At 40.4% G+C, this 24,554-nt stretch overlaps 2 protein-coding genes across 7 annotated transcripts in view; one reads left to right on the top strand and one right to left on the bottom strand.

The window, feature by feature from the left end:
* The window catches only part of XCR1 (X-C motif chemokine receptor 1), a 315,914-nt gene that overhangs the window by 139,625 nt on the left and 151,735 nt on the right, over positions 1 to 24,554 (bottom strand). The window lies entirely within an intron of this gene.
* The window catches only part of CCR3 (C-C motif chemokine receptor 3), a 58,062-nt gene continuing 50,033 nt past the window's right edge, over positions 16,526 to 24,554 (top strand). For 2 of the 6 annotated variants that reach the window (XR_006337655.1, XR_006337654.1), the window contains exon 1: positions 16,526 to 16,637. Coding sequence is in view for 1 of the 6 variants with exons in the window: in XM_043886827.1 (XP_043742762.1) it covers positions 22,624 to 22,687 (64 nt within the window). In the remaining 5 variants the exon portion in view is untranslated. Of the gene's footprint in view, positions 16,638 to 22,614; positions 22,688 to 24,554 lie in introns of all 6 variants that reach the window. The other 4 variants (XM_043886832.1, XM_043886831.1, XM_043886827.1 and 1 more) reach the window with 3 other exon arrangements.

Here is a 24,554-nt window from a genome sequence, read left to right as displayed (position 1 = left end):
AGGCGAGGTTCAAAGTGTTTTGCAGAGACATCGCATTTGCAGAGACTTAATCCCAAAGAATGCTCAAACTACCGCGCAATTCCACTCATCTCACACGCTAGTAAATTAATGCTCAAAATTCTCCAAGCCAGGCTTCAGCAATACGTGAACCATGAACTTCCAGATGTTCAAGCTGGTTTTAGAAAAGGCAGAGGAACAACAGATCAAATTGCCAATATCTGCTGGATCATCGAAAAAGCAAGAGAGTTCCAGAAAAACATCTATTTCTGCTTTATTGACTATGCCAAAGCCTTCGACTGTGTGGATCACAATAAACTGCGGAAAATTCTGAAAGAGATGGGAATACCAGACCACCTGACCTGCCTCTTGAGAAACCTGTATGCAGATTAGGAAGCAACAGTAGAACAGGACATGGAACAACAGACTGGTTCCAAATAGGAAAAGGAGTACGTCAAGGCTGTATATTGTCACCCTGCTTATTTAACTTATATGCAGAGTACATCATGTGAAACGCTGGGCTGGAAGAAGCACAAGCTGGAATCAAGATTGCCGAGAGAAATATCAATAACCTCAGATATGCAGATGACACCACCCTTATGGCAGAAAGTGAAGAGGAATTAAAAAGCCTCTTGATGAAAGTGAAAGAGGAGAGTGAAAAAGTTGGCTTAAAGCTTAACATTCAGAAAACTAAGATCATGGCATCTAGTCCCATCACCTCATGGGAAATAGATGGGGAGACAGTGGAAACAGTGTCAGACTTTATTTTTTGGGGCTCCAAAATCACTGCAGATGGTGACTGCAGCCATGGAATTAAAAGACACTTACTCCTTGGAAAGAAAGTTATGACCAACCTAGATAGCATATTAAAAAGCAGAGACCTTACTTTGCCAACAAAGGTCCGTCTAGTCAAGGCTATGTTTTTTCCAGTGGTCGGATATGGATGTGAGAGTTGGACTGTGAAGAAAGCTGAGCATCAAAAAATTGATGCTTTTGAACTGTGGTGTTGGAGAAGACTCCTGAAAGTCCCTTGGACTGCAAAGAGATCCAACCAGTCCATCCTAAAGGAGATCAGTCCTGGGTGTTCATTGGAAGGACTGATGCTGAAGCTGAAACTCCAGTACTTTGGCCACCTCATGCAAAGAGTTGACTCATTGGAAAAGACCCTGATGCTGGGAGGGATTGGGGGCAGGAGGAGAAGGGGACCACAGAGGATGAGATGGCTGGATGGCATCACTGACTGGATGGGCATGAGTTTGAGTAAACTCCGGGAGTTTGTGATGGACAGGGAGGCCTGGCGTGCTGCAATTCATGGGGTCGCAAAGAGTCGGACACGACTGAGCGACTGAACTGACTGAATCTGAAACTATAGACCATGAGCAAGATTCTGTCAGAGAAATAGGCAGAGGACTGGGGTGGTGACTCCAAAACTCATCTTCTCTTCACCAGTGCTGAATGGGAATACAGAGACAGAGTTTTGGGAGAAGTAGAAAAGAGTAGCTCTTATTGCTTTACCAGGCAAAGCAGGCCACATTGGACTAATTAATGCCCAACCAAACTGACTACACTGAAACTTTTTACTAGGACTCTCACAATGAACTTTTTAAAGGTCTCTCAAGGCCAGGAAAGCCATGTCAATGGCTTTCCTTGCCTTCAGATTATGCCTGGGATATCTATAGATTGGGTAAATTTATCTCTTTTTCAGGTCCCCCCCCCCAAAATCTAGACAATTTCATTCCAGAAAAACATCCACTTCTGCTTCATTGAATACCCTAAAGCCTTTGACTGTGTAGATCAAAATAAATTGTGGAAAATTCTTACAAGAGATGGGAAAACCACACCACCTTACCTGCCTCCTGAGAAATCTGTATGAGGGTCAAGAAGCAACAGTTAGAACTAGACATGGAACAACAGACTGGTTCAAAATAGGGAAAGGAGTACACCAAGGCTTTATATTGTCATCCTGCTTATTTAACCTCTATGCAGAGTACATCATGTGAAATGCTGGGCTAGATGAATCACAAGCTGGAATCATGACTGCTGGGAGAAATGTCAACAACCTCAGATACACAGATGACACCACCCTTATGGCAGAAAGTGAAGAGGAACTAAAGAGCTTCTTGATGAGGGTGAAAGAAGAGAGTGAAAAAGCTGGCTTGAAACTCAACATTCAAAAAACGAAGATTCATGGCATCCAGTCCCATCACTTCATGGCAAAGAGAAAGCGAAAAAGTAGAAGCAGTGACAGATTTTCTTTTCTTGGCCTCTAAAATCACTGTGGATGGTGACTACAGCCATGAAAATGAAAGATGCCTGCTCCTGGTAACAAAAGTTGTGACAAATCTAGACAGCCTACTAAAAAGCAGAGACATCACTTTGTTGACAAAAGTCCACATAGTCAAAGCTATAGTTTTTCCAGGAGTCATGTATGGATGTGAGAGACTATAAAGAAGATTGAGCACTGAAGAATTGATGCTTTTGAACTGTGGTGTTGGAGAAGACTCTTGAGAGACCCTTGGACTGCAAGGAGATCAAACCAGTGAATCCTACAGGAAATCCTAAATGAATATTCATTGGAAGGACTGATGCTGAAGCTCCAATCCTTTGGCCACCTGATGTAAAGAGCTGACTCACTGGGAAAAGACCTTAGTGCTGGGAAAGACTGAAGGGAAAAAGAGAAGGGTGTGCCAGAGGATGAGGGTTAGACAGCGTCTAACTCCAGGAGATAGTGAAGGACAGAAGAGCCTGGCATGCTGCAGTCCATGGGGTCTCAAAGAGTTGGACATGACTTAGTGACTGAATGATAACAAGATATCTATGAATAATTAATAATAATTATTATAATTATAACAATCTATTAATATAATATAATATATATAATATTAAATTTATATATTCTATAAATTAAATATATATTAAACATATATAATATATGTACATATAATATATAATAATATATAATATTTATATTATATATTTATATTTATATGCATTATATTAATATTATTTTATATTAATATAAAATTTATATATTAATATAAAAATTAATATATTAATATATTATATTATACTAAATATTAAATATATTAATATTAAATATTAAATATATTAATATTAAATATATTAAATATTATATATTGTATAAAATTAAATATATTATTATATTTTATAATAATATATATTAATATCAAACTATTAATTTAATAATAATAATTATTATAAATCAATATATTAATATCAATAATATAAGGATTATATTAAATATTTAATGTATCAATATTAATGATATAATTATATTTAATATTAAATATATTAAATATTATATATTATATTTATATATCATATATAATATAAAATTAAATATATATTAAATATATAAAAATATATAAATATATATACATTTACATATAATATATAGAATAATATAATATATATAATATATAATATAATATATATAATATATAATAATAATTAATAATTAATTAAAGGCCAACCTGATAAGGTTGTTTAGAACTCAAGGGTCTCCAATTTCTGGAGGAACCAGACAGAAAGAATAGAAAAATATTGTAATTTAACCCACAGATGTAAATAACCAAATTCTAAATCATGAGTAGCGTGAGGAAGAGGGCTTAAAATGGATTAAAGATCTAAATGTAAGACCAGAAACTATAAAACTCCTAGGGGAGAACATAGGCAAAACACTCTCCGACATAAATCACAGCAAGATCCTCTATGACCCACCTCCCAGAATATTGGAAATAAAAGCAAAACTAAACAAATGGGACCTAATGAAACTTAAAAGCTTTTGCACAACAAAGGAAACTACAAGTAAGGTGAAAAGACAGCCCTCAGATTGGGAGAAAATAATAGCAAATGAAGAAACAGACAAAGGATTAATCTCAAAAATATACAAGCAACTCCTGCAGCTCAATTCCAGAAAAATAAATGACCCAATCAAAAAATGGGCCAGAGAACTAAACAGACATTTCTCCAAAGAAGACATACAGATGGCTAACAAACACATGAAAAGATGCTCAACATCACTCATTATCAGAGAAATGCAAATCAAAACCACAATGAGGTACCATTACACACCAGTCAGGATGGCTGCTATCCAAAAGTCTACAAGCAATAAATGCTGGAGATGCTGTGGAGAAAAGGGAACCCTCTTACACTGTTGGTGGGAATGCAAACTAGTACAGCCACTATGGAAAACAGTGTGGAGATTCCTTAAAAAACTGGAAATAGATCTGCCATATGACCCAGCAATCCCACTTCTGGGCATACACACTGAGGAAACCAGATCTGAAAGAGACACATGCACCCCAATGTTCATCGCAGCACTGTTTATAATAGCCAGGACATGGAAGCAACCTAGATGCCCATCAGCAGATGAATGGATAAGGAAGCTGTGGTACATATACACCATGGAATATTACTCAGCCGTTAAAAAGAATTCATTTGAATCAGTCCTAATGAGATGGATGAAACTGGAGCCCATTATACAGAGTGAAGTAAGCCATAAAGATAAAGAACATTACAGCATACTAACACATATATATGGAATTTAGAAAGATGGTAACGATAACCCTATATGCAAAACAGAAAAAGAGACACAGAAATACAGAACAGACTTTTGAACTCTGTGGGAGAAGGTGAGGGTGGGATGTTTCAAAAGAACAGCATGTATACTATCTATGGTGAAACAGATCACCAGCCCAGGTGGGATGCATGAGACAAGTGCTCGGGCCTGGTGCACTGGGAAGACCCAGAGGAATCGGGTGGAGAGGGAGGTGGGAGGGGGGATTGGGATGGGGAATACGTGTAAATCTGTGGCTGATTCATATCAATGTATGACAAAACCCACTGAAATGTTGTGAAGTAATTAGCCTCCAACTAATAAAAAAATTAAAAAAAAAAAAAACAAAAACAAAGATCAGAAGCCAGCAATGGATTTCTCTGGTGGTAAAGCAGTTAAGAAACAGCCTGCGAATGCAGGAGACAAGAGTTCGATCCCTGGTCCAGGAAGATTCCACATGTTGGAGAGCAAGTGAGCCCACGCATCAGAACTACTGAGCCAGTGTGCTGCAACAACTGAAGCCCATGTGCCCCAGAGCCGGTGCTCTGCAACAAGAGACGCAAACTGCACTGAAAAGGCCATGCACCGCAACTAGAGAGTAGCCCCCACACCCCACAACTAGATAAAGTCCAGAGGCAGCAACCAAGACCTAGTGCATTGAAAAACAAATAAAGAAGCCAGTAATCTGTGAGACAAGTCACAAGATTATAACCACATTTAGCAGATCATTTAATTCCATATAATATCTTTGATCTGCCTGAGTCCAGATTACCACTAGTTTTGATGAATGGATAAAGAAGATGTCTTACACATATTCAATGGAATATTACTGAGCCATAAAAAGAACAAAATGATGCCATTTGTGGCAACATGGACAGACCTAGGAATTATCACACTAAGCGAAGTTAAGTCAGAAAGAGAAAGACAAATATTATAGGATAACATTTATATGTGGAATCTAAAACACAACACAAATGAACCTATCTATGAAACAGAAGGGGCTTCCCTGGTGGCTAAGATGGTAAAGCGTCTGCCTGCAACGCGGGAGACCTGGGTTTGATACCTGGGTTGGGAAGATCCCCTGGAGAAGGAAATGGCAATCCACTCCAGCACTCTTGCCTGGAAAATCCCATGGATAGAGGAGCCTGACAGACTACAGTCCATGGGGTCGCAAAGAGTCGGACACGACTGAGCGACTTCACTCACTCAATGAAACAGAAACAGAATTATGGATAGAAAATAGACTGGCAGTTGTCAAGGGGGAGGGGTTTGGAGGAGTGACGGAGTAGAAGGCTGGAGTTAGTATATATAAACTTTTATATACAGAGTGGATAAACAAGGTCCTCCTTTATAGCATAGAGGACTCTACTCAATGTTCCATGATAAACCATATTGAATATTTGGAAAAGAATATTTTTTAAAAAAGAATATATAGAACTGAATCACTTTACTGTATAGCAGAAATTAATACAGCATTGTAAATCAACTATACTTCAAGAAAAAATATTAAAACTAAATAGAACATATTAAGGAAAAACTTGCACCTGGATATTTGGAGCAGTTTTATTCACAATTACCAAACTTGGAAGTAACCAAGATACCCTCCAGGGTGTGAATGGATAAACAGACTGTGACACATCTAGACAATGGAATATTGCTGTTGTGTTGTTCAGTCACTAAGTTGTGTCAGACTCCTTGTGACCCCATGGACTGCATGCAGCACGCCAGGCTCCTCTGCACTTCGCTATCTCCTGGAGTTTGCTCAAATTCATGTCCGTTGAGTCAGTGATGCTATCCAACCATCTCATCCTCTGCCGCCCCCTTCTCTTTTTGCCTTCAATCTTTCCCAGCATTAGGGTGTTTTCCAATGAGGCAGCTCTTCACATCAGGTAGCCAAAATTTGGAGCTTCAGACTCAGCATCAGTCCTTTCAGTGAATATTCAGGGTGGATTTCCTTTAGGAGTCACTGGTTTGATCTCCTTACTGTCCAAGGGACTCTCAAGAGTTTTTTCCAGAATTACAATTTAAAAGCGTATTATTCAGCATTAAAAAGAAATGAGCTATCAAGCCATGCAAAGAAGCTTTAAAAAATACATATTACTAAGTGAAAGAAACCAATCTGACAAGGGTATATACTGTATGATTCCAACTATAATACTTTCTGTAAAAAGGCGAATTCTAGAGACAGTAAAAGATCAGCAGTTCCCAGGGATTCGAGAGAAGAGATGAAAAGGCACAGCACATTTTTAGGGTTGTGAAGGTGATACCATAGTGGTGGATACCTATTATTACACATTTATCTAAACACATTAGACTGGACTACACCAAGAGCGAACCCTACTGCAAACTATGGACTTTGGGTGATGATGAGTCAATGTAGGTTCATCAGCTATAACAGAGCCCCATCTGGTTGGGGATGTCAATAACAGAGGATGCTGAAGGTGTGTGGGGGCAGCAGGTGAATGGGAACTCTCTGTCCTTTCACCCGGGTTTTGCTGTGAACCGGAAACAGCTCTAAAAAATTAAGTACATAAAAAAAAAAATCTTATGAGGCCACAAGTAACTTAGATATAGTTGAAGTAACTTTTCCAGAGGTCCCACAGCTGGAAAGTGATGGAGCTGAAGGCAGAGCAGGCATGGACATCCTGTCTCGCTCCAAGACCGAATCTTTTTTTTTTTTAAATCAATTTATTCATTTTAAGTGGAGGTGACTTACTTTACAATATTGTGGTGGTTTTTGCCATACACTGACATGAACCAGCCATGGGTGTACATGTGTCCCCCATCCGAACCCCCCTTCCACCTCCCTCCCCATCCCACCCCTCTGGGTTGTCTCAGTGTACCAGCTTTGAGTGCCCTATTTCATGCATCAAACTTGGAACTGGTGATCTATTTCACATATGGTAATATACATGTTTCAATGCTGTTCTCTCAAATCATCCCACCCTCACCTTCTCCCACAGAGTCCAAAAGTCTGTTCTTTATATCTGTGTCTCTTTTGCTGTCTCACATATAGGGTCATCGTTACCATCTTTCTAAATTCCATATATATTCATTAATATGCTATATTGGTGTTTTTCTTTCTAAATTACTTCACTCTGTAAAATGGGCTCCAGTTTCATCCACCTCGTTAGAACCGATTCAAATGTGTTCTTTTTAATGGCCGAGTAATACTCCATTGTGTATATGTACCACAGCTTTCTCATCCATTCATCTGCTGATGGGCACCTAGGTTGCTTCCATGTCCTGACTATTGTAAAACGTGCTGCAATGAACTGGAGAAGGCAATGGCAACCCACTCCAGTACTCTTGCCTGGAAAATCCCATGGATGGAAGAGCCCAGTAGGCTGCAGTCCATGGGGTCACTAGGAGTTGGACACGACTGAGTGACTTCACTTTCATTTTTTATGTTCATGCATTGGAGAAGGAAATGGCAACCCACTCCAGTATTCTTGCCTGGAGAATCCCAGGGATGGGGGAGCCTGGTGGGCTGCCGTCTATGGGGTCGCACAGAGTCGGACACAACTGAAGCGACTTAGCAGCAGCAGCAGCTGCTGCAATGAACATGGCGGTACACATGTCTCTTTCAATTCTGGTTTCCTCAGTGTGTATGCCCAGCAGTGGATTGCTGGGTCGTATGCCAAGGCCTCATCTAATCAATACATCCTGCAGTTTCTATGAATCTGATCAGAAGCTACCTTTCTGTGTTACTTGTCCCTTTATTCCTTCTGCACATGAGTCACCTGTGCAGACTGCAGTCCATCTGGAGTGGGACCTGACAGCCTGCATTTCTAGGGAGCTCCCTGCTAACAGCGATGGAGCAGGTCCGGAGGGGACACTCTGAGTCACCAGGGCTTGTGTTCCACCCACACCAACCTGCTGGTTGAGTTCTGCACACACTCCAAGTTTTATCATCACTGTGTCTGACTGGTGCTACCTGTACCCAGAATTCATATCTCTGCTTATCAAAAATCACAATCTCCCTTAGTTATATAAAGTCTACTATCAAGATAAATCAGCATCTGACCCTCACCCACCCATGAGAGGCAGAAGTGATTTCTCACTCTGATGTGCTTCCCTTGACTTCAGCACCATTTCTCGCAGCGCTTTCTTCTCCTTATTAACTGGCGCCTCCCTGCTCACTGACTGTGTATCTGTTCACTTCTGCTATTTTGAAAACACCCTGAGGAGAAGAACTCTCTTTCATCTTTACCAGTTCCTTAATAGCAAGCAGGGTTTTGTACACAGAAAGGAACATGACCCTGCCTTGCCCTTTCTTCAGTTCAGTTCAGTTCAGCTGCTCAGTCATGTCTGACTCTTTGCGATCCCAAGGACTGCAGCATGCCAGGCCTCGCTGTCCATCACCAACTCCTGGAGTTTACTCAAACTCATGTCCATTGAGTCGGTGATGCCACCCAACTATCTCATCCTCTGTCATCCTCTTCTCCTCCCGCCTTCAGTCTTTCCCAGCATCAGAGTCTTTTTCCAGTGAGTCAGTTCTTCGCATCAGGTGGTCAAAGTATTGGAGTTTCAGCTTCAACATCAGTCCTTCCAATGAATATTCAGGACTGATTTCCTTTAGGATGGACTGGTTGGATTTCCTTGCAGTTCAAGGGACTCTCAAGAGTCTTCTCCAACACCACAGTTCAAAAGCATCAATTCTTCAGCACTCAGCTCTCTTTATAGTCCAACTCTCACATCCATACATGACTCATGGAAAAACCATAGCTTTGACTAGACAGACCTTTGTTGGCAAAGTAATATCTCTGCTTTTTAATATGCTGTCTAGGTTGGTCATAGTTTTTCTTCCAAGAAGCAAACGACACTTAATTTCATGGCTGCAGTCACCATCTACAGTGATTTTGGAGCCCCCCCAAAATAAAGTCTTTCACTGTTTCCCCATCTATTTGCCATGAAGTGATGGGACCAGATGCCATGATCTTAGTTTTCTGAACACTGAGTTTCAAGCCAGCTTTTTCACTCTCCTCTTTCACTTTCATCTAGAGGCTCTTTAGTTCCTCTTTGCTTTCTGCCATAAGGGTGGTGTCATCTGCATATCTGAAGTTATTAATATTTCTCCTGGCAATCTTGATTCCAGCTTGTGCTTCATCCAGCCCAGTGTTTCTCATGATGTACTCTGCATATAAGTTAAATAAGCAGGGTGACAATATACAGCCTTGACATACTCCTTTCCCTATTTGGAACCAGTCTGTTGCTCCATGTCCAGTTCTAACTGTTGCTTCCTGACCTGCATACAGGTTTCTCAAGAGGCAGGTCAGATGGTCTGGTATTCCCATCTCTTTCAGAATTTTCCACAGTTTGTTGTGATCCACACAGTCAAAGGCTTTGGCATAGTCAATAAAGTAGAAACAGATGCTTTCCTGGAACTCTCTTGTTTTTCCAGTGATCCAGCGGATGTTGGCAATTTGATTTCTGGTTACTCTGCTTTTTCTAAAACCAGCTTGAACATCTGGAAGTTCACGGTTCACATACTGTTGAAGCCTGACTTGGAGAATTTTGAGGATTATGTTACTAGCGTGTGAGATGAGTGTAATTGTGCGGTAGTTTGAACATTCTTTGGCATTCCCTTTCTTTGGGATTAGAATGAAAACTGACCTTTCCCAGTCCCGTGGCCACTGCTGAGTTTTCCAAATTTGCTGGCATATTGAGTGTGGCACTTTCACAGCATCATCTTTTAGGATTTGAAATAGCTCAACTGGAATTTCATCACCTCCGCTAGCTTTGTTCGTAGTGATGCTTCCTAAGGCCCACTTGATTTCACATTCCAGGATGTCTAGCTCTAGGTGGATGATCACACCATTGTGATTATCTGACTCATGAAGATCTTTTTGTATAGTTCTGTGTATTCTTGCCACCTGTTCTTAATATCTTCTGCTTCTGTTAGGTCTATTCCATTTCTGTCCTTTATTGAGCCCATATTTGCATGAAATGTTCCATTGGTATCTCTAATTTTCTTGAAGATATTGCTAGTCTTTTCCATTCTATTGTTTTCCTCTATTTCTTTGCACTGATCACCTAGGAAGGCTTTCTTATCTCTCCTTGCTATTCTTTGGAACTCTGCATTCAAATGGGTAAATCTTTCCTTTTCTCCTTTTGCCCCTTCTTATCTCTTTGATATTGGTTCTCTCTCCTATATAATGGGACGTCTGGACTGTGGTGAGGTATAAATCAAATGTCATGTGTCAATGTCTCGCCCATAGTAAGCCCCTGATAAATATTTATTGAACTGGATTTTCCTCTTTTATTATCTGCATAAGGAAAGGAGGTGGCCATGAAAGTGAGTTAATGACAGAGATGGGCCTAGTACCAGGTAATTTCCCCACTCAATCAAGCTCTACTGTACCTCATTTTGGTTATGTGAATATCTCAGTCATTTACGTGACTAGTATTCATCAGTATTTACAGAAGAAACCTAGAACATTGTTTCCTGGTTGCACACTTTCTGAACAAATCACTGGCTAGAATTCAGATTGGTATTGTTCAGTCACTCAGTCGTGTCCGACTCTTTGCGACCCCATGGACTGCAGCATGCCAGGATTCCCCGTCCTTCACCATCTCCTGGAGCTGCTCAAACTCATGCCCACTGAGTTGGTGATGCCATCCAACCATCTCATCCTCTGTCGCCCCCTTCTTCTCCTGCCTTCAATCTTTCCCAGCATCAGGGTCTTTTCTAATGAGTTGGCTCTTTGAATCAGATGGTCAAAGTATTGGAGCTTCAGCTTCAGCATCAGTCCTTCCAATGAATATTCAGGACTGATTTCCTTTACGACTGACTGGTTTGATCTAAGTGCAGTCCAAGGGACTCTCAAGAGTCTTCTCCAACACTACAGTTCAAAAACATCACTTCTTTGGCACTCAGCCTTCTTTATGGTCCAACTCTCACATCCACACATGACCACTGGAAAACCATAGCTTAGACTAGACAGACCTTTGTCAGCAAAGTAATCAGATAGGGTTAAAAATAAAGGAATTGATGTATCCTTACAACTTGGTAAATAGTAACATAATATATTTAATATCCATCTATAATGTAATATATCTCTATGTAACTCAAAACAACCAAATTCAAAAATAGGAAATTGTTCCAGATTAAACATGATCATATAAGAAAAGATAAATGATTATGATCAACCACAGTGATTTCTACTCACTGGACACCTTGGCACTCTCACTTGATTTCTCATTTACTTTATCTGTAAAATGCAGATACTATTAATATCACCTCCTTACTTGCTTCTCAGAATCCATGAAATGTGGAAAAAACTGCCAATTTAGGGAACTGCTATAAAAATATAGGAAACATTTTACGTACAGAAAATCATTAGCAATATCATTGGGTATAATCCAGAGGTGGAGGGAAAGGCAATTTATGTAAAACATATAAAAAAGTGGAATAGGAGTAATGGTAGATGGGACATTGCAGAAGAAATGATTAGTGAACTTGATGACATCAATAGAGTGTTCAAAATGAAATTGAGAAAAGAATTTTAAAAAAATTAAAAAATCATCAATGAGATAATTTTAAGACACGGCCTAATGGACACATAATTTAGAGTCCCTAAAAATAAGCAGTGGTGAAAAAACAATTGGAAGTAGTGGCTCAAAACTCACGTTTAATTCAAACTATAAATCCACAGATCTGAGAAGCTTAATGTTATCCAAGTACAAGTAACCTGAAGAAAACTACACCACAGCATATAACATAATGATGGTATTTCTGATTAGAAACAACTCAAATGAGAAAATACTAGAACAACACATTTAGAGTAATGAAAAAAAGACTCAGCTGAGAATCTATACCCTGAAGAATTATCCAAAAAACTGAGGGTGAAATAAAGACGGTTTCAAACAAAAGTTGAATTAATTCATCACCAACAGAACTGTACTACAAAAAAGTTAAAGGAAGAACTTCAGACAAGAGGAAAATTATATGAGAAGTGAATGTAGATCTGCACAAAGAAATGAACAGCACTGGAAATGAGTAAATATAAAATATTTTTCTCTTAGTATTTAAGTCTTTTTTAAAACATAAACTTCTAATTTTGGAATAATTTCAAACTTACAGAAAAGTTGCAAAGTTATGAAGATATTAGATAAATGCTGCCTTTAGATACCAACTTCACATATTAATAAAAAGATTGGTTAAAAGTCAAAGAAAAGAGAAACATATAACATCAGTATTCATTAAAAATACAAATTAAAATATAATGAGATACCTTTATTCCTTTTTATTTTCACTTATTTTTATTAGTTGGAGGCTAATTACTTTACAATATTGTAGTAGTTTTTGCCATACATTGACATGGATCAGCCATGGATTTACATGTGTTCCCCATCCCGATCCCCCCTCCCGCCTCCCTCCCCATCCCATCTCTCTGGGTCTTCCCAGTGCACCAGCCCCGAGCACTTGTCTCATGCATCCCACCTGGGCTGGTGATCTGTTTCACCCTTGATAGCATACTTGTTTCAATGCTATTCTCTCAGAATATCCCACCCTCGCCTTTTCCCACAGAGTCCAAAAGTCTGTTCTATACATCTGTGTCTCTTTTTCTGTTTTTCATATAGGGTTATAGTTACCATCCGTTTAAATTCCATATATATGTGTTAGTATACTGTATTGGTCTTTATCTTTCGGGCTTACTTCACTCTATATAATGGGCTCCAGTGACCCAGCAATCCCACTCCTGGGCATACACACCGAGGAAATCAGATCTGAAAGAGACACGTGCACCTCTATTCCTCTGAATGACTAAAATTGAAAACCATACCACAAAAGAGACAAAACATACAGGAGAAAATAACAAAATACCTGGAGGGAAAAATAGATGAGATCTGAAATGTGATTAATAGGAATCAATTAATCAGAGTGGAAGGAATTATACAAAATTGAGATTGAGGACTTTCCAGATTAAAGGAACAAAAATGTTCAGATTGAAACAGTCCATTGAGTTCTTAGTATCATGAACAACACCCAAGCTCAGACACATTCTTGGGGACATTTCAGAAAACCAAGGATGCAGAAAGGTTCTTTCTGAAAATAAGAATGGATTTGAAATAATATAATGAAATGTCATTAGCTACAGAGGATGCTAAAAGATGATAGATGGTCTTCTGCGTTCTAAAGGAAAATGACTTTAAGCCAAGATTTCTCTGCTCAATCAAACCATCAAAGTACTTTATATGAGATATGAAGGCAGGACGAAAACATTTCAGATGTGTGAGGATTCAGAAATTCTATCTACCAGTGTTCTCGCATTGAAAGTTACTTAGGTCTGTACTCAGGCAAAGCAAGAAAGGAAGATGGAGGGCCCCGGAGCCAGTGAGCCCCACCCAGTAGGAGAGAAGTTTCCAGAGGACAGTGGTGTGTCCACAAGCTGGACAGAGAAGTGGATCCATGTCGGGACAGTGAGGATGGGGAGCTCTTAGAGGTCATTTCCAGTGGAAGGAGGACTTGACTGAACAGAAACTAGACTGCAGAGGATGGGGGAATGTAAAGATGTGAAGAAGGCAAATCCTTAAAAGGCATGAGAATCACCAGGAAAAAAAAAATAAACAGGATAATAAAAGAAAAATAAATAAATAACAAACATACTAAATGTTGGTGAGGATGTAGAGCAACTGGAACTCCCACACTACTGATGAGGATATAAAATGGTACAGTCACTTTGGGAAACAGTTGAGCAGTTTTTAAGAAAGTTCAATATGCATCTACTATAAAAGTCCAGGCATATATCACCCCTAGGTATTTACTCAAGAGAGAAGAAAGCTTATGTTCATACAAAGATCTGTTACAGATGTCCATAGCAGCTGTATTTGTAGCAGCCCCAACTTGAAAACTGCCTCCGTGTTCCTCAGCAGGTCCCAAGTAGGTGAGCTCAGAGAAGGGTGTTCTGTACTAGGAAACAGAAACGTCTTACGCAGCAAGTGGGAGACTGGGTGTGCGTACAGGACCCTGCACCAAGTATGCTGTGCCCACATGTACCTGTAACGATGCTGGTTTCAAAGAAGATTTCACGTGTGGTTGAAGTATTTGAAACTGTGAAAAAGAAAAACGTCCAAAATGAAAAGCAGCTTAAATAAAACCAATAAATGAATTTGATTGTTACATAATTTATACTCTACTGTGGCCAAAAGTTCTAGGAACTTGCTCCAAGTGCTCTCACTCCATTACCACCATAGAGGCCAACAAGGTAAACTTCTTTTGGACATGCTTTTAAATCCCATTCGAGTCGCCAGGGTTCTGATTAGGTTATAATTCTTATGGAAAGCTTCTGGCCTCCTTCTCCTTACTCACCACCATCAGTTTCTTCTGCATGTTCATTCCTAACCCTCATCTGCTCAGATTGGTTATGCGCTATGATTTTTACCCCTGCAGTCAAGGTAAATTCTCTTCTCCCATTTATCTGATGATAAGTGCTGCTGGGGCCAACCAGGTAGTGTAGCTGTGGTTCTGTGCTCACAAGTCCTTCCAGCACACCTAACTCAACAGTTGAAATTTAAAAACAAATTGTGGGTACTATAAATACACTGGTCCACAGTGGACTGAGGTATTTCAGAAGGCAAGAGATAATGAAAGCAATATTCTTCACTAGGACACTGACATGTCAGATTCTATTAAAGCATGAGTTATTTCTGGAGCATTCTTAAAGAGACGGGAATACCAGACCACCTGACCTGCCTCTTGAGAAACCTGTATGCAGGTCAGGAAGCAACAGTTAGAACTGGACATGGAGCAACAGACTGGTTCCAAATAGGGAAAGGAGTATGTCAAGGCTGTATATTGTCACCCTGCTTATTTAACTTATATGCAGAGTACATCATGAGAAATGCTGGGCTGGATGAAGCACAAGCTGGAATCAAGATTGCCAGGAGAAATATTAATAACTTCAGATATGCAGATGACACCACCCTTATGGCAGAAAGCAAAGAGGAACTAAAGAGCCTCTAGATGAAAGTGAAAGAGGAGAGTGAAAAAGCTGGCTTAAAACTCAGTGTTCAGAAAACTAAGATCATGGCATCTGGTCCCATCACTTCATGGCGAATAGATGGGGAAACAGTGAAAGACTTTATTTTGGGGGGCTCCAAAATCACTGTAGATGGTGACTGCAGCCATGAAATTAAGTGTCGTTTGCTTCTTGGAAGAAAAACTATGACCAACCTAGACAGCATACTAAAAAGCAGAAATATTACTTTGCCAACAAAGGTCTGTCTAGTCAAAGCTATGGTTTTTCCATGAGTCATGTATGGATGTGAGAGTTGGACTATAAAGAGAGCTGAGTGCTGAAGAATTGATGCTTTTGAACTGTGGTGTTGGAGAAGACTCTTGAGAGTCCCTTGAACTGCAAGGAAATCCAACCAGTCCATCCTAAAGGAAATCAGTCCTGAATATTCATTGGAAGGACTGATGTTGAAGCTGAAACTCCAATACTTTGACCACCTGATGCGAAGAACTGACTCATTGAAAAGGACCCTGATGCTGGGAAAGATGGAAGATGAGAGGAGAAGAGGATGACAGAGGATGAGATGGTTGGATGGCATCACTGACTCAATGGCCATGAGTTTGAGCAAGCTCCAGGAGATGGCGAAGGACAGGGAAGCCTGGTGTGCTCCAGTCCATAGGGCCGCAAACAGTCGGACACAACTGAGCAACTGAACTGAACTGAACTGAAAGATCTAAAAGCAGATTTTGGTATGACTAGCAGACATGGATAGATATGAAGGATGCATTAATGATTCCCAAACCGGCCACATAGGGTGTTCAATTTTTATTCAGTATAACTCTGGTTTTTACTTGGCAGAGAAGAATGGGGGAAATGAGTTTCCAAATCCCTTATCATGTCCCTTGTCAAGGCAGAGAAAATGTAGACACTGCTTGTCTCTTGATAACCCTTCTGCAGCCCTGCGGAAGTATTAAAATAGGGCAGCTCTATTGGCCCTTTTTTGACATTGCTACTTAAGCTGTGACTCACACCCTTGGGCCTCTGCTGTTGTGGACCCTGACTTCTTGGTCTTCACCCAGAGACTCTGCAGAGGCGGCAAGGTAGGTTCTGCTCCATCAAGGTCAGTGTAGTCATAGGAATGTAGTGGTTTCCTCTCCTACTCCCTGCAGCTCAGTGTTCTGTGAAAGCACCACGGGGCCAACCCGGGCTTGTAAATGAGGCCAAGCAAATGAGACCTGGGTTCCTTCTTACTCAGGGCACCCCTAGTTTTGCAATTTTATGGAAGATACCAGTTTAAAAGTTTCAGTGCTGAAAAAATGTTTGAGAACCACCGGGCTGCTTTGGGACAGCACAGTTCAGTGGTTGAGATTATAGTTCTGGAGCTTGAAAACATGGGTTTAACTTCAAGTTCAACCACTCCTGGATTATGTGTGCCTCACGGAGCAAGTAAATCCACCCTCTGAACCTTATACCTATTCCGGGTCCAGAATAGGAATCAGTGGTGGTTGTTAACCCTGCCGTCTGGTTCTGTTAGTAGGTAGAGAGCTAGAGGGGAATCGAGCTAAGATTCAGGAGGAGAAGGGGAAACAGCTCATGGTTTGTGAAAGACTTGGGGCCTGACTCCCCTGACAGGTCTGAAACAGAGAAGGGTTTACTCGTGTTCTCTCTTCTAATGACAAACTATCCTTTCATAGTGTAAAAACAGGTCTAGAGAAGTTGTGACTTATACCAAGGTTAAATTAGAAATGTATATTCTATATTCTGTTTCTGTATGTATGTAGCTTTTTAAGGTTCTTCTGGAAGTCTCAAACTTTTTCTTATTCAAAGAAACAAAGCAGTTTTCTATATATGAGGACCTGATATGAGCTTAGGGAAAAGCTGCTGCAGTCTGGAATAAAGTACAAGAAAGCATTAAAAACTAGGAGGGGGTAGAGTTGAGGCTGACCAAATATAAAACTAATATTTAATATATATTATATGTGTGTGTTGTGCTCAGTCGTGTCCAACTCTTTTCGATCCCCTGGACTGTAGCCCACTAGGCTCCTCTGTCCATGGAATTTTTCAGGCAAGAATACTAGAATAGGTTGCTATTTCCTGCTCCAGGAGATCTTCCTGACCTAGGGATCAAACCCACATCTCTTGTGTCTCCCTGCACTGGCAGGCAGATTCTTTACCACTGTGCCATCTGGGAAGTCCATATTATATATAATAGACTGATTAAAAATGAAAATCAATATGAAATTTTAACCCATTACATCAATAATAATGATATAATAGTACAGACTTTATAAAAAATTTTTTTTCATAGTAATTCTCAGAGCAATGGAAGCTAGGTCAATACAAAGTTAACCTAAAAATAAAATGAAAACAATGTCGTCCCCCCTTCTTTGCTATTCTGCTCTGTCACAATGAAAAATCTCAAGCATCAGCTCTGTTTGGCCACATCACACTTACACTACAATACACAGAGAAGAGACTCTGGCTGGAAAACAGGGTACAAAAGCCAATGGCATGTGCTCTAAAGGATGCTTCCAGAAGCCTTTAATTACAAGACCTGGCATTTCTCCACTCGAGCCTCTTCATGAGAATCACAGAGTTCACTAAGTTCAACATATGCTAAGAACATAATATTAGATTCAGTCTGTTCCTAACAGAAGGGGAGAAAAAAGATGAGAGCAAATGTACCCTATTCAGAACCTCAATCAGAGGAGTGACAGAACGTGAATTGTTCAGTCTACAAGGAGGGTACCATGCCTCTGTGAAGTCCAAGGTCATTTCAACTCCATACCAGAAGAAGAAACTGCTTGTGAGTGCATTAAAAAATTGAGAGTGATCTGCGTCAAAAGAAAAGTCTCCTTAGGGTCAGATTCCCTGCCTGTTAAGGGGCTCTCCTATCTGCCCTTCAGTCTGAACCTAACAATCCAGACAAACGAAAGCAGAAATGCTCCTGCCAGCTGCTGCCCTCTCTTAGGGTGTTTACTTGATGCTTTCTCTTCCCCTCCTCTCAGAACAAAGGTTGTTGGTATTTAGGGTCAAAATTAAGCCACGTAATGTTCTGACAGAAGCCTCCGATGGCAGGAAACTCTGTTAGCATTTTGACAGGGTGAGTCACTTGTCCACGGAGGCCCAATGCAGTGACCGTGGTGCCACCAACATTACGCTCGAAAACGGGAGGGAAATCCAGGGCTTTTTCAAAAAGGACTTTTAAAAAATCCTGTTTTTCCCAAGAGGTACAAACTGAAAAAAAAAACAAGTTGGAACTTTTTTGCCTATAAACTTGAGAATCATTAAAAAAAACTTAAAAAAACAGAATGGCAATATTCTGAAGTGCGGACAGTGTGAAAAAAACAGACACTTTGGTGAACTCCTGTTGGGAATAAAGTTACACATTAAATGCAACTGTTTGGCAGGGAAATCTGGCAATAATGTATCAAAAGCTTGCAGAGGGCTCAAAGTTTTAGTAGCAAGTCTAGTGAAACAATGAGAGATATGCACAGTGCTTTGTTAATAAGGACCTATATCACAGCCTTATTAATGATGCACGAATATTTTACGTGATCTACGTGTCTAATAATAATGGATCACCTGAAAAATCGGTAAATATATGCACATGATACAATGCCTATCAGCCATTAAAAGTGGTATTGTAAGTCATTCTTCTAAAAATAGTTTATTATTTTTTTCTTCCAGTTTTATCAAGATATAATTGACATTCAGCACTGTATAACCTTAGGGTGTACCGCAGAATGATTTGACTTACATACATCATGAAGTAAGTTTAGTGAATACTCATCATTTCAAATAGATATAGGATTAAAGAAATAGAAAAAAAAAATTTTTTTTCTTGTGATAAGAACTCAGGATTTACTCTCTTAATACCTCTCATATATAACAGCAGTGTCAATTATATTCAAAATGTTTTACATGGTTAGTATTTTTTTATTTTGTAACTGGAAGTCTGTACCTTTTCACCACTTTCATCCAATTCCATCTTCCCTTTCTCCCCACCTCCCAGCTCCCCCTCTGGTAACCACAAAACTGACCTCTTTTTCAATGAGTTTGAAATTATTCTTTTTGGTATGTGTGCAACTTGGGGTTTTCTGAGGCAGGAAATCTTAAACTTTAGGAAATAGTGGCATTTTCCCAGTAACTGTCCCAGAGGGAACTTCTGGGGATATCCATTTGTTTGAATTTTATGTTGATAAATTAAAATGACCACAAACTGTAATACAGAAACAAAATCCAAAACCAACCTGCCCTGTGAACCTCTGGGCTCACATGTTTCAATGCCATAAAGTTTCAGAGTCAAGTCAGTTAAAAAAGTCACAGAGCCAGGACTCAAAATCACATATTTAAATAAGAAAATGAGTCCCCTGGTGGCTCAGTAGCAAACCTGCAACACAGGAGACATGAGTTTGATCCCTGAGTCGGGAAAATCCCTGGAGAAGGAAATGGCAACCCACTCTAGTATTATTACCTGGGAAATCCCATGGACAGAGGAGGCTGGCGGGCCGCCAGGTCCCAAAGAGTTGGACATGACTTAGTGACTAAACAACAGTAGTTACAAGTAAACATTGTTTTAGGACACAGAGCCCATTTGCTAAATCTGTAAGTATTTTATTCAAGGGTGAGGCATGTAACACTTTCTACTATAAAGATTCTAGTTTGGTCTGAGTTATTGTGAAAATAGAGTCATAATGTACTTTCACAAAATTATTTGTTAGGCACTTGCTGCTGTTGTTCAACCACTAAAACGTATCCAACACTGTGCCCTCATAGACTGCAGTATACCAGGCTCCCCTGTCCTTCACTATTTCCCAGAGTTTGCTCAAATTCACGTCCACTGAGTCAGTGATGCTATCCAACCATTTAATCCTCTGTCACTTCCTTCTCTTGCCCTCAGTCTTTCCCAGCATCGGGGGCTTTTCCAATGAGTTGGCTCTTCACAATAGGTGGCCAAAGTACTGGAGCTTCAGCTTTAGCATCAGTCCTTCTAATGAATATTCAGGGTTGATTTTCTTTAGGTTTGACAGGTTGCATCTTCTTGCAGTCCAAAGGAGTCTCAAGAGTCTTCTCCAACACCACAATTCAATAGGTGTTTATTATCTGTTTTCTATTTTGGGAACCACTGAGAATAAAACCAACACCCATGTGTACACAGTGTTCTGAAGTCAAAATACATAAGGGTGAGAGGAAAACATGGAATGAAGCTGAGTTTATGGCCACTGAGTGCCTCATGAAGATGTACTTCTTGGCTTGGCAATATCCTTTGGCAGCAAGGTATTCTCTCCTGCTCAAGGTTTCTGCCCTCAGCATCCCATGGGTGTGGTATTATCTTAACCTCAACACATGCTATGATCTGGCTTAAACAGCAGAGTTTAAGCGAAGTCAGTGAAATCTGTTTTGGGATATGTGGAGAAATTATGGCCTTGAGCCCTGCTCTGCTTCTGACAAGGTCTGTGCCATAAGAAATGCCTTTCAAAGACTTTTATTGAAACTGCGGGCACAGCCAACTTCTTCTCTAACTAGGTTCATGTCAACAAATGCTTCACTTTTTCCACATCAAAGCAAGGAGCCTCCACCTCATACATAACAAGGATATGATAATGATAATAATAATAATGATAGTAATAAATAAGTTATTATTGATCATCAATTGCATAAATATGTTCTAGGGGTCTTATATAGGCTATCCAATTTATTGCTCATAAAATCCTCTCATAAGATTAAGAAAAAAAAGGCTGTTCATGCCAATATCAAAAAAGCTTCAGAACTACTGATCTAGAGCAGACTAATTTTAACTTATTTTAAACTCCTCTTTCCACCAGTAAGTAGCTAATGACACAGGGTAAATCATCTATTTTTCTGAGCCTCACTTTTCTCATGAATGAACACTAATCCAGCAATGCACATAAAGCATTGAGCACATAAGGTAAACGCAACACTATGGCTGTTTAACCCTGTGGAAGGCTCAGGTTACCCAACTCCACCTCAGTGACCTTAAGTCAGCAGCTTAAACTTGGCCACAAGGAGAGTCTTTACACCAGGGAAACTGGAAACCAGCAAACATGTCAATGCCTTTTTTGTTTCTTTCTTCCTAGTGGGTTGTGAGAACACTTACCAGCACATTACTCCTACCTACACACCATGAATGTACAGGAAAGATATTTGCATCTCTTTCATCTTAAATCTGCAAGGGCAAAGGGATGTGATAACAGATTTTGCATCTGAGTCCACAAATCTTTGGTTTGGGCAGAAACCAAACGCCTGCCCTTTGTACAGCTAGCTGGTGCTCAATTTCCTATTTGCAGGGGAATTCCCTTACACTTGGGATGCACCAGCTCATGAGGCCACTGCTAGATCAGTCCTCTTTCTGGAGGGAGGCAGGGATCTTGCCCCACTGCCATCTTTGGGTGGGCTCTGCTTCATGCCACACAAACAGAAGTTCAAACCACGGGTTTGTGCCTATGGGGTGAGGCATCGTGTACTCAGTTCATACTTCCCTTTTCTGAACTTTCTAGTCTCGTTACTATCTTCCTTTTCCCTCTGTGGGTTTTCTTGAGGGGAGTAAGCTGTGGTTGGCGGTATTTTGTTCTGTTTTCTGGCTTTCATTTTTTTTTTAATTGAAGCATAGTTGATTTATAGTGTTGTTAGTTTCTGCTGTACAGAAAAGTGATTCAGTTTTTCTGTTTTTAATTTTTTAAAAAGATTCACTTCTTTTTTGGCTGTGGTGGGTCTTTGTTGCTGCAGACTTGCTTTCTCAAGATGCAGCGAGCGGGGGCTACTCTTCATTGCAGCATGTGGGCTTCTCACTGCGGTGGCTTCTCTCGCTGTGGAGCACGGGCTCTAGGCACACGGGCTTCAGTAAGTTGCAGCTCGCAGGCCCTAGAACCAGCAGCTGTGGTGCACGGGCTCAGCTGCTCCGAGGCATGTGGAATCTTCCCGGAGTAGGGATCAAACTGGTGTCCCTTGCATCGCAAGGTGGCTTCTAAACCACTGGGCTGCCATGGAAGGAAACACTGGCAGATTTAGGCACCAATGTCTGAATTGGTGCCAATGTCTGAATTCCTGTTTCAGAACAATGAGATGAGAGGAAGGACGAATGCATGCCACTACCAGTCCACGGCAGCCCAGCAGCCACGGTTCCATGGTATGGCATGGCTAGCGCACTCCTGGATGGCAAGGTGGAAGTGGGGTTTCACAGGACAGATGGACATCCAGCCAAATTGGGCACATGAGGGATCGAGCATTATATTTGGGGAAGTTACAGGAATGGGGGGAGGGGTGACAGACCACCGGGCTGTGTTACTTTCTCTTATCTAATCTGCTTCCCTCTCGCTTCTGCCTTGCTATCCAAAGTCACCAGTCAGGCCACCTTTGGCCTCCCTTGAAGGGACGGCCTCTTCTATTGGGCCCTGCTTCAGAGACCCAGTACCCTAGGACCTGGGCTTTAATCTCTGACATTGTGAGTGGCTAGGCCCACTGTCCCCTTCCCTTTGTTCAAGCAACAGGAAATGGCGGTGTCTCACAGCAAGCAACAAGGGCCCCAGTATGTCAACCTGCTTTGAATCATGGCTCTATCAGATGCTATGTCTTTTCTTTGCCTAAGCCTCCATTTTCCCACCTGTAAAACAGAAGCAATATGATTCCCTTCTCAGAATTGTGGCAAGAATTAAATGTGATTTACTACATGCCTGGTACTTTGTAGGTATTTGGCTGATGGGCGTTATATAGCTATTTATTTCTGCAACCTAAGCTTCACTCAAACCAGCAAACATATGCTGAGTATCTCCTACATGCAAAAAAGTTGTCCAAGAAACCCCTTCTCCCCACCCCCATGCTGAAAAGGGGAAGGAGAGACTATCTTAAGGAAGTCCTCTAAAAACTTCTCATCTAGGGCCAGCTTGAATTAGCACTTATGGTCTTGCATGCCCAGTTCTAAAACTCTTTGATTCTGAAGAGTTATGTTATGTACTATCTAATATGCATTATTTCACTAAATCACATAACCTGTATTACGCCTTTTCTTCCCAACTCGATTGTAAGCTTCTCAACAGCTGGACCCGTGTCCAGTCCTCCTTTGTGGGTTTCCCAGAGTGGCCAGCATCGAGCTGCATGCATAAGAGGCAGCTGATATGGAGACACGTTGATTAAGTTTGATGCCTTGATGTGTGTGTGACCACAGGTGAGAGTATAGCTTGACATCTTTTATTCAGAGTATGATATTATCATGTACCTGCTTGAATAAACTTATTTCCTCACTTCATTCTACCTCAGGGAACAAGAAATCTTCCTGCTTCTGAGAAGTAAGTGAGAGATGAAGGGATCAAAGACAGAGAGATTTTGTTTATGGCTGGCCCAGAATCTGGGCAGGGGCAAGCAGTGTGCTGGTATGAATCTGAGACACTGACAGAAACACTGGAGAAGTGGCTGGTGACTGCAGCAGGGTTTGGAAACTTAAGCCTAGAGATGTTTGCAAACAGAATCACTATCAGGAGTGATCAGGGTGTACCAGAAGACTGGGAGAAAAAGGAACAAGTGCCTATAGCCAGAAACAGATCAGAGATACTTCTCTTAGGTAAAGGGCTCATATACAGAACAGATTACAAACACCTAAAAGTCAATATGAAAATAACAAACAACCTAATTATTTTTAGACCAGCAAAAGATTTGATCAGGCACTGCACAGATGATAACCAAATAACCAACATATATGTGAAAAGATAATCAATATCATTAATCATTTGAGAAATGCAAATTAAAACCATAATGATATAGCAGCTCATACGAATCAGAAGAGCTAAAATGAATAAGAAAACAAGAAAAATCTCTAATAGACAATACCAACTATTGACGAGAATGGAGATGAACTTGAACTCTCACATACTGCTGGCAAAAGCATAAGAAGTTGGTACAACCACTTAGAAAACCGTTTAGTAGCATGTAAAGCTAAACAATGCCTTCTCTATGACCCCAAAATTCTACCTCAAAGTATATACTGCAGAGAAAGAAATGTA

This window comes from Cervus elaphus, chromosome 24 (genome assembly GCF_910594005.1).
Source record: "Cervus elaphus chromosome 24, mCerEla1.1, whole genome shotgun sequence".
Lineage (NCBI taxonomy): Eukaryota > Metazoa > Chordata > Mammalia > Artiodactyla > Cervidae > Cervus > Cervus elaphus.
Note: the sequence above shows the minus strand (reverse complement) of the source record. Positions and strands in the feature narration are given on the sequence as shown.